The following is a 12,968-nucleotide window of genomic DNA, read 5'->3' as shown; positions in this document are numbered from 1 at the left end:
GCCCACCCACCGTGGCTGAAGTCAAGCGCATGAACCGCTCGTAAAGCCCAAAAGGGAATACACATTCGTCTGGTGCTATTTCAGTTTTTACAGCCGTTGCCCATTCCCAAGTTTGATGTTCAATCCGTATCGCAACTATGCTGTGCTGATTCGTGTTGGTTTGGCCACAGTGAACAGTGCCACCACCATCACCGGTGCCCTTTCGGCTCCGCGAGACTGCGCATTAGCCTACTCTTTAGCCGCCGTCGGTCTGCTTCTCTCAAACTCTGGCGCCGCGCCTGGTGATGCAAAGTAGCCATGTACCTGCTGCGAATACATGCAGACCTGTAACGAACGAGTGAGTGGGCTTCAGCCCTAGCAAAACGGCGAAGCCTCCCCCTACCCGTCAGACCCGTCAGACCCGGTTGAAGCCACCCAACCGGTGGCATCGATTCGGCCATTGACGACTTTCAGGAAAGCTCGGGTACGTCGGATTCGCGTCGGCCGCGTCGGCGTCGGCGTCAGGGTCGGCAAGCGGGCGGCTGGCTGGTGGACCACGGGATGTGAACAGAAAACAGCGCAAAAATAATTCCCAGTAATTCCCATCGGGAGATTGCCAGAGGGTGGTGGGGACCTGGGACCGGGTATGCAGAGACTAGAGCATGTAGACTGTGGTGTAAACACACCCTCTACACCACCCATGATCCATCATCTCCATCATTTGGACGTGGGAACTCGTAAAGATACGGGTACATGGTACGTCGCACACATACTGCGTACAGCATGCCCGGTCTCGCAAGGCTCCTTCCGGCTGACCACATCCACCAGCCAACGCACCTTGTCGCGTACTTGCCGTAGAACCTGGATTAAGCTTATCCACGAAGCCGTCATTGCCAATTGCTGGCCTGCTTGGCGGTTCGCTTGTACGGATACCTCTTCATCGTGCTTTGGTCCATGATCCGTCGCCCGGCTAAGCAGGAAGAATCCACTCCCGCCAGCACCAACGCTGCATAGAAGGCTTGGCGTCTTCCACTCCTTCTTCGGCGCAGCTTCCAATCACACACATCCCCTGCCACTCTCCCGTCCTCTGTGGATGTGATGGGTATAACTGGCTGACACCTGATCAGAGAACATCGTATCAGCGAGCACATACGTGATATGACTTAGTTTGACTATCGAGTCCATACTGCAGCCGCACGATTCAGTCTATGATCGTTTCCTTCAAATGTTTGCTAGACATCAAGGATGCTCCTCAAAAAGCCGCTCGAAGCTGCTCGGTGCCGAACCGCATAGCTTACGAACCACTGCGCCTGGCTGAACCTGGCTGAACCAACTCGCGCTCGGCCAATGTTTTTGAGCACAGGTCCCGCCGTCAACCTAGAGAAGCCGCGCACAGAAGACCCTGAAAATATCCATGGTATTCCCGAAAATTACGTCGCCAGCAGCCCAGAAACTCTGTTTAAAGCCGTTCGAACCGGGCTTACTGGCCTCTTGCATACCGCACACCCATGTTCGCGCCTCACATCAGCCTTTCTGCATGACCAGACCCTTATTTTTCATCCCCAACTTTCTCACCTACTCCACCGTATTTCTGTCTGGTGTACCAAGAATGAAGAGCCCAATTATGCTGCGGCCGGTGAGACGCTTTCCGACCTGCGGACATTGACGGAGGAAAGCGGGGCTTGATGCCGAACGCGTACCCACAATTGATCGGCGGCGCCACGGCCGATGATGCGGAGTCCCGCACGGAGCGTCCCCTGCATCTCCGCCTTCATCCCCGCGTCCAGGGGACAGGAAGATGTGAAGTACGTAACGACGCGAGCGAACAGGGAGTAGGGCGACATGGCACATACTGCCTGGTGCGTTTCACCCAACGGCTCCGAGGAGCAATACTGCCACCCACCCTCCCTCCCGCAACGACAGACAGAAACTGTAAACACTACGCAATCCTTCGTTCGTGATTTGGCTTTTTGCCCGCCGTCAGATTCATCAGACCAAAATTAGCCACCATCCGAAGGAGAGACGCATCACCCTCGTCTTTGAGTGGCGTTGGACCGCGCCAGCCGCCACACCGCCGCAACTCTCCTACCCCTCCCTCCCCCACCTTCTCTCACCTTCGCGACGCGAATCTGGCCCCGAGGGCCAAGCCACACATGTGTTCATGTTTGACAAGTTGAACCATGAAATCTGGGGTATTCCTGCTGGGGCCAATGGTCCATCTCGCCCTCCCATCTCGTCCCAACTTCGCTAGATCTATACGGGAGAACCGCAAATCACTTACCGCGCCATCGCGACTCGTCATTCTCCTCGTAAGGCGGGTGCCAGTTCCCTCAAAATGGTTGTGTTGCTTCGGCAAGAGATGGGACTGGCATCGGCTTCCTTGTTCTCAGGTCCTGTTTCTCCCAAGCCGTGTTCAAGGCGTTGGCTGCCTCCAACCCACCGGGCTGGAGAGAGTTTGCGATACTCGAGCCGATGGTTAACATGCCGTTGCCTTCGATGATTCCAAAGCCTGACCGCCTTGATCCGAGCCCAGGTCAGTGATGCCATTCCACGGAACCGCGTCGTCCCAAGACCCTGTCCCCCAGTCCTCCTGATCCGGGGGAGGGTGCCGTACAGCCGGACCACAAAGTATCGACATCCGTCCGCTGGTAGCTAATCTCCCCACATATCCGCGGTCCGGGGAGCTTTAAAGCAATGCGCTATCCGATTTTAGATTCGAGCCGCGACGGCTACCGGTTCCGATATCCGTTCAGGCAACGAGCGTGTAGATCGACAAGTTGCAAGCATAAGCTGCAGATGCGCTTATCACGGCTGACTGCCATGAGGCAGCTAATTTCGAACATTTTGAGTTAAAATAATAGAAACAGAACTAACCGCGAGCCTTCATCTGGTGAGCGAACCTAATATACGCCAATGGAATTGGAGGTGTCCAGTCCACCTCTTCAACAAGGACATCTGACGCAAAGAGTCTTTTACCAAAATCAGGCAGACGTACGTAAGAACAGGCATAAACTGGTTTCAATGAACAGTGGTTACGAGAGGGACAAACATCTATGGTACAAAGTGTAGAAGTAGAAAACCAATCCTCTTGTGGAATTGTGACTCGCAACACCAGCGAACGCCCAGGCATCAATCATGGGATCATTAAACTTCCAAGCCCCGTATCCATTGTTTTCCAGGTATCAAGCACTGTTTGCGAAGAACTTGGTAATCTTTTGAGTTCCGTCCTTGGCCTTCACAGGGCTCTTGCTGCCGTTACTCGTCGCGCTGATGCGGCTCTGCCTTGATTTCGTCGTCGGCCCCTTGGAGTGGATCTTCTGTGGCGGCTCATCGTCTTCATCCGCAGCAGGAGCCTCCCGCTTGACGCCAACCTCTTCCCGGTTTTCTGTGTCATCCGCCGCTTTGGCAATCAACTCAGGAACCGGCTGCGATTCACCGTCTTGTGACTGCTCTGGCTCTACTTTGACTGCAATGGTGGGTTCAACCTTGGAGGCCTGCGGCTTTTGCTTGGCCGACGCGTTGGCGAAGAAGTTCGCAATGTTGGATTTGTTCTCCTTGCTCGCGACGGGGATGATGAAGGATGGCGAGTTGTTGCCAACCTTGCCCACGTCCTTGGTGACCGGGTAGCATTCGAGCTCGCCGCTGAAGGGTTTCAGGAGGTCCTGCAGTTCCTTTGACCACTCGTGCCTTTGGGGGTCCAGCCATGTCTTGATCTCTTCCGATCCGGGATCGAGAATGACCGGCATTCGGTCATGAAGGAACTTGAGCTGCTTGTTCGAATCAGTCGTGATGATGGTGTATGTGTAGCGCTTCTCGTCAGAATCTGAAGGGGGATCTTAGCCCAATTCGTCTGCTCATTGAAAACACATGTTAACTCACCCTCGTATTTCACACAATCCCACAGTCCAGCGAAGCACATGAGCTGGCCGTCCTTCCTCTTCACGAAATGGGGGAGCTTCTCCTTGCCATTTTTGAGCCACTCGTAGAACCCCTGCGCCACAACTATGCACCTCTTTCCCGCCTTCATGGTTGCCCACATGCCACCGGGTGTGCTCAGTGAATCGTCACGGCAGTTGATCGTCTTTGAGAGCTGAGAGTAGCCGGGGTCGCGTTTGGTCCAGAACGGAATCAGACCCCATTGCATTGACTGCATCTTGTACTTTACGGAATCACGTTCTGGGTGGGATTGGCTCATGGAAGCCTGTGCCGGCGGTTGATTCTGGCTCTTGGCTGCGTGGTCGCGGCGATGACCTGCGCCGCGATCCGGGACGTCGGCCCGGTAGACGACGCCATGGTATCCCGGCGCAAAGTTATATGTTTGACGCGGAGCTCCCTGGCCTTCGTCTTCAGGCGCATCGTCAACAGGCATGTCCTCATCCTGCAACATGCGCCGGATCTGCGATGGCCGCTGTGCCGAAGGATGTTAGCTCACCAAAGTCCAGCAGAGAACGACGGGCGGGCGGACGGGCTCACCAGTGCTAGTGCATATCGTCCACACATGGTCTATGGTGAGACTGGAGCCGGAATCAGGACTTCTGCAATTATTGGAAAATTACTTGCTATTCTCACGGAGCGAAGATGTATGTCGTCATGCCGACGCAGGGTCCATTGGACTAATTGGCGCGCCTGAGACGCGCCAGCGCACATTTCAGTGGTATCACGTGATACTGCAATTATTCCTAAATCACCGTGATTATCTGAAGTAATCTTGCATTCTTGAATTTGGGTCTGTATGTAATGCTCTGCCATGTTGCGCAAAACAGCAATAAGTCACCAAGAATGTGTGTTTGTATCTACACGATGCCACCATTCAGGAGTCGTATTCAATGCAGCTCCAGCTGGACGCGGCATCCACATCCCCCTTGCCGTCCCACGTTGCATATCCAGGATACTTGCAGATCGGCCGTTGCCTCAAGATGCCGTTGCTGACGATATCGTTGGTATATTTGGTCGCAACAAGCTCGTTCACTCCTGAGCCGCCCTCCACCCAGGCAACCAGCGCAAGCAAAGCATCATGCTGGGTGTCGTCCAGTCCTGGAACAGGGAAAGCATGTTGCCCGTTCGTCTCCAGGTTTGACGCATGTCCACTGCCGCCAAAGTACCACGGCGCGTCGTAAACGCTTCCCGAGCAGTGTTGCATGCCCGGCACGAAGAAAAGACGGTAGAACTCGTCCAGGTCCACGCCCTGCTCCGCCATCGCCATCCAGGTCTCATCGTAGAGCACCCGGCTGACATCCGTGGGGATGAGTCCATCGGCGTAGCCGTGATATGTAATTAACTTGCCGCCTCGACCTCGGAACTCCGACAAGTTGAAGTTGTCCGCGTTGACGTTCCCCGGGTTGAGCCTTGCCGCCTCGACAAACGTGGAGTAGTTGAAGCTGGCTGTCCAGTCCCAGTTCAGGTCGTCAAACAGATAGTTCTTGGCGTAGTCGGTTCCGTACAGACTAGGCTCGTTGTTGGAACCGAATGAAGATGGCATCTGGAATTCGGACCCCAGTCCGAAGTTGGGGTAGATATACGTCAGGTTGTTGACATTCGCATCCAGCTGGACTAAGGGCAGGTAGAGCTGCTTAAGCGTCGCGACTTGCGGCGCCGTCAGACAGGCCGACAGGTTAGTCGAGCTTGATGTACAGAGCAACTTCTCGGGTCGGAAATTGCAATGTCTAGGATCCATGATGACCCCGTCAGCAACACCATCTGAGCCGTCGCACTGGCGGAGGACCTCATCGCTAATCACCTCGAACATGGAAGTTGGGAGATAGCCCGGCCCGTCTTCCGGCAGATTGATGGCGCCGACCTTGAGCTGCCACAATTGTTGGCTCGTCGACTTCCAAGCCGGCGCGCCAGCGAGGATGCCGTCAAAGTCTTCTGGGTGGGCCTGCGCCGACTTGACGCCCTGCCTTCCTCCAGTCGAGCAGCCCGAGTAGTAGGACTTGTTTGCCGCATTCCCGTAGTACCCCTCCACAATCTTCTTGGCCAGGACCGTCGAGCCGTGCAGACTACGGCCAGCCCAGTCGGCTTTCGTTTCGGGATTGTTTAGAGCCCAACTCATGTCTTGACTTGTCGAGTTGTGACCGGTTGACGTCGAGATGGTTGCAAAGCCGTACTTGACGCCGGTGCCCATGTCATACCAGTTGATGCCTCCGGAGAAGCCTCCATTGCCAACGGCGAGGAAACGCTTATTCCACTTGTCTGGCAAGAAGATACCAAAGGTATAGGATGATGTTGGCGAAGAGGTGACGTTGACTGTCGCGACGCAGAGGGAGGGAAGGTGGGTCGCGTACTTGGGATATGCAACATTTCCTGCCTCGCCGAATGTCCCGTTGTTGCTGACGGTGTTGGCCATCAACACTTGGGCGCTGTCATCCTGGCCAAGAAGACCACTGAGGCCGTCGACTGAGCAGGGGGTCGTTGTGTTCTGCGCCACCACCTCGACGGCGTGTGTGGCCGCCCACAGCGTGAGGCCGAGCAGACGCGGCGCAAATGGCATCGTGAACAACACACCAAGGACGATGTGCCAAGCTGGACTGAGCCCGACAGCTCGGCTCGGCGCCTCCATGCGCGTCTCCTTTATAGGGAAGGGGAAGCGTCCGTCACCGCGCGCGACCGTCGGGCCATTACTGGTATGTCGCTTTCATTCCGCCCGCTCATGTTCCTGGAGTCTCCGCAACCCATCTCATTGAACCCCACAATGTATGGGTGAAGCCTGTGGGGAGCGTTGTTCAACCCCGCATTCTCAATGCGCTAAACCCCTAGAGACTGATCAGATGAACATCTTGCGTGGAATTCACTCAAAGTCATGAAAAGCTTGCCTGTAAATGCAACCTTGGGGCGGCTTCCTGGATAAACAAAACCCCACAGGGGCGTGTCGGACGTATCCCGACATCGGTAAGTCTCCCTGGCATCTGCGGCAGAGAGAGTCCATTTAATCGTCTTCAATTGATCTAACTTTAAAACCCAAAGCATATCCTTGATGGGACCCGTTACAGAATTGTACAGTCCTTGTGCTGATGGACGCCATACCGTGATAACTCCTGTTGTCCCCATTTTAGACATTTCGACGCGACTTCCGCTTCATCGCCGTCTGGGCCGCCCACGCATCCTCAAATATTGTCTTCCGCTGTCCAACGTCTCCCTTCTCCAGAGCGAGGCGGCGGACAACGTGGAAAGCACCAGTTCCGACCGACATGGTCTGTCCCATGATAATGCACTCACTCACTCCCTCAATCTGATCCGTCTTCATGCCCGCAGCAGCCTCAAACAAATGGTCCGGCGTCTTCTCGAATGAAGCCAGTTGCAACACGCTGTCTCTCATCTTCGAGAGACCGAATCGCGTGATACCGAGAACCTCACCCTTGTATGTCATGACGTCTGCGAGCAACTGCATGTGACGCGGGTCAATGCCCATGTCTCCCATGACTTCGCCAATTTCGTGCGCAATCGTTGTCCTTGCGGCCTCGATACCCAACACATCTCGGCACTCCATGACGTTGTTTGACTTGACTCTCCGCCCTTCGACGCCCTCGGTGTTCATGCATTTTTGGAGCCCATAACCTTCAACGAGAACGGTGTGCGTTTCCTGTTCTGACGTTTGGATAATTGCTCGAGTCGCTTCTGGATATCCCGAAATGGACACGGTTGGGATCGTCCGACGGAGATAGTTGGCCCGTACCAGAAGATCGCCATGTTCATCCACGGGCTTAGCCTTGACGGATCGCTTCGAAGCGGCTGACTCGTCAAGACGTACGCGGATTTCGATCCTCCCCGGGCCAATGTGCATATCCTGCCTTGAGATTTTCATCTTCTTGTGCTTGCAAATGGCTTCCGCCACGTCGCCCAAGCCGATGCCCAGCTGCATGTTCGATAATGCATCCATGTCCACTTGCAAGACAACATTTCCAGACTCCGCAAACCATTCGTCTTCAATGTAGCTCAGGATGTCTTCGACATATGTCTTCTCAATACGAGCCTTGACGATTCGGGCGGCAGTCAGTTCCCTGTTCTGCACCAGCGGGCAGGTGATGACGGGCGTGCTAATTGTCTTGGAGGCGTTGATGATTTCCTTGATACGTGGGACACCCTGCGTGATACTCATACCAGCGACACCGGCGAAATGGAAAGTCTTGAGCGTCATCTGAGTACCGGGCTCACCAATCGATTGAGCTCCGACAGCTCCGACGGCGTGGCCTGGCTCAACATGTGCCTTCTTGTACTTCTCTAGGCAAAGTCGGATGAACATCCGTAGAGTCGTTTCAGAAACCTTGGCAACCTTGTCTGCGAAGGCCTTCTTTGCCTTCATCTCACTCTCGTCGACATCAACTTCCATGCTTTCGGCACCAGCTGTCAAGCCGGTGAGCTCCATGACGCGGCGGAGTTTGTTGGCGCGGCCGGCCACATAAGACTCAAGTGACCTTAGGAAATCTCTGGCACCCTCATGTTCGTCGGTGAATTTGTCTTCTTCGTTGTCGTAGTCGAGGACATCGTCGCCGACAAGGGCCTTTCTTGGATATCGGGCTCGTTCCACAGACAGCATGCTATCGCAATACTTGACAATCTCATCGGGGAGAAGAGCAACCTCATCGTTGTTCCATGTCAGGTTTTCCGCGTGTGAGAAGGTTCGATCGAAGTTGACAGGCTTCGCCGATGCCTCCATGTCAACAGGATCGAGCTTGTCAGCACCAAATTGGAACTGCACAATGCCTCCGCCTGACGTTCGGACGGTGTCATCGTACTGTGTGGAAAGGTCCTCCAGCGACTTCATCAGTCGCCGAGACATGTATCCAGTCTCTGCGGTCTTGACAGCAGTATCAACCAAACCTTCACGACCAGACATGGCGTGGAAGATGAATTCGGTAGGAAGCAGACCTGAGTAGAAACTATTCGCAACGAAGCCCTTGGAGGGAGGCTGAGGAGCGTTCTTGTGGAAATGGGGAAGCGTTCTGTCCTGGAAGCCATCGGCAACACGTTTGCCGCCGATAATCTGCTGACCGACGAGGGCGACCATCTGCGCCACGTTGATCTCTGAACCCTTTGAGCCGGACTTTGCCATGACTAGCGGCGCGTTGTTCCTGCTAAGCGTCTCAATACAATGAGAACCTGCTTGAGTTCTGACCTTGCTGAGAAGTCCTGAGATGGAGTTCTCGAGGGTCTCTTCCATACTGCAACCCGTGGCCTTCTCGAGCTTGCCCTTCTTGTACTTGTCGATCAGCTCATCGACATCCTTGTTCGCGTCTTGAATCATTTTGCTCTTCTTTTCGAGAAGAAGTTGGGTGGGAAAAACATCTCCAACACCAATAGAGAAACCACGGTTTGTCAAATGGCGAGCACAGAGCTTGGCCAGGCGATTCATGGTTACCACCGCGGCATCCGGGCCAAAGTCTCTGAGAATGACGTAAAAGACCGAGTCCTTCTTTCCAGATCCTACAGTAGACTTGTCCATCCTACCGCACATGACTTCCGAGTTGCGAACGACAAGCCATCCGTCGTTCGGGTCCATGTCTGGACATTGTCCAGGCCTGGCCTTGTATTCTCTGCACTTGGCGTCCAGATTGACCTTGACAGGACTGTCTTTGTTGGGACGCATCATTATGCTGAAGACTTGCTTGCCTGTCCAGAGAGCCTGGGGCTTCAAAATGGCTGGGGGCGGGAGATCAAGGTGAACGTTTCCATCCATCATGTGCATGCAGATGTAGGTGAATGTTTTGCGGTCGAAGAATCTGTCCTTGCCACTCAGCAGGTAGGCAGCAGTGATGAAATCTTGCGTTGCCGCAATGACAGGCTCTCCGTTCTTTGGAGTTGCCAAGTTGTGTTTGACGCCCATGAGGTTGATGGCTTCTGCGCGAGCTTCTTCGGTCTGGGGAACGTGAAGATTCATCTCGTCACCGTCGAAATCTGCGTTGTAGGGGCCGCAGACACACTCGTTGAGTCGGAACGTCCTCCACGGCCGCACCTTAACCAAATGGCTCATGATACTGAGCTTGTGAAGAGACGGTTGACGATTGAAAAGAACAATGTCGTTGTCTTCAAGGTGGCGTTCCACGACATCACCAATCTTGAGGTCCTGAGCGACCTGATTCCTGTTGCCGAATCTCAGTGAGATCTTGTAGCCTCCATCATCGTTCTTGATGACTTGCTGTGCACCGGGCCAGATATTGGGTCCATTGCGAACGCATTCCTTCAATTTCTTGATGTTGTAGTCGGATACGCGCTCGGGATACGTCAGGTTCTTAGCCACGAGCTGAGGAACGGCAACCTGATCGATTCCAAGGTTCGGATCGGGTGAAATGACAGTTCTGCCGGAGAAGTCGACACGCTTTCCAGACAAGTTTCCACGGAAGCGACCTTGCTTTCCCTTCAATCTCTGGCAGAAGCCACGAACGGCTTTGCCGAAACCAGGTTGCTGAAGTCCAGGGACGTCGCTGTTGACATACATTGCGACCTGTAACTGGAGGTACTCCCACTGCTCCATGATTGTCTGGATAGGCGAACCCTTCTGTAGCGCAGAGCGAATCATGCCACTGACCCAAACGATGTCGGCGAGCTTTGTCGTGATATCGTCCTCGTTACTGGCATTGTCTTGGGCGACCGAGGGTCGGATGCATACTGGGGGAGCAGGGAGGAACTGCCAAATGAACATCTCCGGGCGACCTTCGGCAGGATCCAGGCCGAGAAGTTCGCAGTCGGTGGGACTGATCATTTTGAACAGATTGAGAACCCTGAGAGGATTCATGTCTTCCATGGCCTTACGAAGATGCTTGTCCAACTCGGCATTGTTTTTCCTGGCCTCACTGAACGACTCGTCGAATTTGATCTTGCTCTCGGGAGGCACCTTCTTAGCGGAGGTGGACTTGTTGTATGTAACAAACTTGTCGTGTGCCAGCTTGAGGACGCCAACCTTGCGGATCTGGCCTTGAACGGAGCCGCAGTACATGCAGTTCTTCACCTTGCGACACTGTTCGTTGATTCGCTTGCAGATTTGGGAGCGGCGCAGGTTATCCAGCAGCGGCCGCCTCAACTCTTTGAGAAATGCGCGTTTCTCAGACTCGGTGAGTAGGACTTTGCCGCAATCCTTTAAATGGTTAGCTAGTGTCAACTTGAGCAAAGAGGTAGAGTAGAGGCCTACCTTGCAGATGTCCTGCAGTATCATCATGACGAATCGCAAGTAGCCAATGTGGAACGCAGGCAATGGAAGCCTGACATGTCCGAAGTGACCAGTACAGTTCTGTAGTGATTCCTGGCATGTTGCGCATTTACCAGTCTTGCTCGAAGTGCCCTAGAAGCAGCGGAGTCAGCTTCATGCAGCATTATGGACGGGGTCGACGGCGCTTACCAGACGGGGATCGAGGGGACCATGCTGGTATGGGGCTCTGTTCTTCTCGATATCGTAGAGGAGTCGGTCGGAAACTTCGAGAACGGCTTGGTTTGCAATGTCTTGGTTGGACCTGCGGAGCCGAAAGATTAGCAACGGCATATGGTGCGAGGCGGGCTGAGGGGTGGGACTGACTGGATGCCGAACTTGATGCCCTTGAAACGCTTTGGCAGCTTGTCGACGAGCTGCGACTTGACCGGGGTGACCGTCGTCGTGGTCGCCATTGCGACGATGTTTGCGAATTCGCCGACGGCGGAGGTTCTGAGGTCTTGGTCGGGGGGGAGTGATAGGATGTGGCGCAAGGTGAGTCAAGATTGAAATTCGTCGCAGTCTAAGTCTACCGGTCGTAGTAGAAGTTGGTGTGTTTGCGCATTCGCCGCAGGGTCATATTCGAGGCCCGAGAAGTGGTGTAGATTCAATCGCAAGAGCTAGTGCTGTCGACACGACGGGATGCTAGGGCGACGGAGTCATCGGGCATGTATGTATGTTGCTGAGTTCGGGTCGGAGGCTGGCTTGGGGTGTTGCAGACGGATGGGAAATTTTGTGATGGAGGCACGGCAAAAGGTGCTGTACCTAGCGCGGGAGGGACTCTCCAGCGTCCAGTGTCCGGTCTGCAGGTCGTACCCCACCATCGAAAAAAGCAGCTCTGCCCCACCAGTGCGCGTACAGTGTGAAGTACGTTTGGGAGAGATTGTCACGGCCCCAGTGGTGGAATGAATGATGAAAACACAGTGCGATGGTGGGCATCACTCGGTATGAGTCTTCTTGCCTGTGACTGGGCGTCTTCTGGCGTTACCTACCTTAGGTTTGGAGAAGCACAGTACTACCGTACCCTGCCTTGGTGGCATTGAGTCGCGTACTACGGGGTGTTTTCCACCGACCGCCCGCTCACCTCAGCAAAACGGCACTTCTGAATTCCAACTCTGTGGGCTGAACGAGATGAGGTAAAAATGGTGCCTACCTACCTACCTAAGGTAAGGTTCCCAGTGAGAGGAGGTACCGAGTACGAACGCCGCAGCTTCTGCCCCGCGGCTCGCCCCAGACCGCCTTCCCACGAGTCCTTGGGTCTATTAATCATTCGCCGGAGCTTAAGCGATCGATCCCCCGTCGTATTCCATTTACACGGGACCGAGAGATGCGTCATGGGCTCCCTGAAGACCGGAGCTGCTCCCTGCCATGTGCAAGGCAGCTGAGTCCTTACTGGAGCCTTCTGCGCCTTCATCACAGCTGCACTCGCTTCCATGTCTGTCCTCTTTTCACACCCGACCCTTAAGGTGTTTTATTTGCCTCGATCACCGGCTGAAGCTCCGGCTCCTGCGTCTCCCCTGCTCAAGAAGAAAAAAGAAGGTGGAACATCCCTTGCTTCCCGCCCCAAATGAAGGCTTCCTCACCTAGGTAAGGCAGCCTCCTCACCTTGCGGATCCAGGCGCGGCACACCTCCATTTGAACAACACACCTCTACTAGGTACACACAAGCACCACAAACATCTACCGCACTCTATCCAGACAGCTGCCATACCTCGCTACCTGCTGTCGCCGTCGACCCTGATTACTTCGCTGCTCAGCGCTGCAACCTGGTGAACCTGGCTCTTGCTCGATCCTGAAACTGGCATTCCTTGTC

General features: G+C 54.5%; 2 protein-coding genes across 2 annotated transcripts; both read right to left on the bottom strand.

Annotated features, from left to right (window-relative positions):
* Positions 1–3,161: 3,161 nt before the first annotated feature.
* On the bottom strand, positions 3,162–6,469 carry GCG54_00011875 (putative feruloyl esterase B-2; the record flags this gene model as incomplete). Its single annotated transcript, XM_045411765.1, has 3 exons — positions 3,162–3,802; positions 3,859–4,387; positions 4,835–6,469. The coding sequence occupies 3 exons, from the start codon at positions 6,467–6,469 to the stop codon at positions 3,162–3,164; spliced, it is 2,805 nt and encodes a 934-aa protein (XP_045256948.1).
* Positions 6,470–7,027: 558 nt separating this feature from the next.
* Positions 7,028–11,571, bottom strand: GCG54_00011874 (DNA-directed RNA polymerase III subunit RPC1; the record flags this gene model as incomplete). The annotated part of the gene is made up of 4 exons (XM_045411764.1): positions 7,028–11,047; positions 11,102–11,251; positions 11,309–11,420; positions 11,483–11,571. The coding sequence occupies 4 exons, from the start codon at positions 11,569–11,571 to the stop codon at positions 7,028–7,030; spliced, it is 4,371 nt and encodes a 1,456-aa protein (XP_045256947.1).
* Positions 11,572–12,968: the final 1,397 nt, after the last annotated feature.

The sequence above is a fragment of the Colletotrichum gloeosporioides genome, assembly GCF_011800055.1.
Source record: "Colletotrichum gloeosporioides strain Lc1 chromosome Unknown consensus_108, whole genome shotgun sequence".
Lineage (NCBI taxonomy): Eukaryota > Fungi > Ascomycota > Sordariomycetes > Glomerellales > Glomerellaceae > Colletotrichum > Colletotrichum gloeosporioides.
This window is presented reverse-complemented; position numbering and strand designations above follow the sequence as displayed.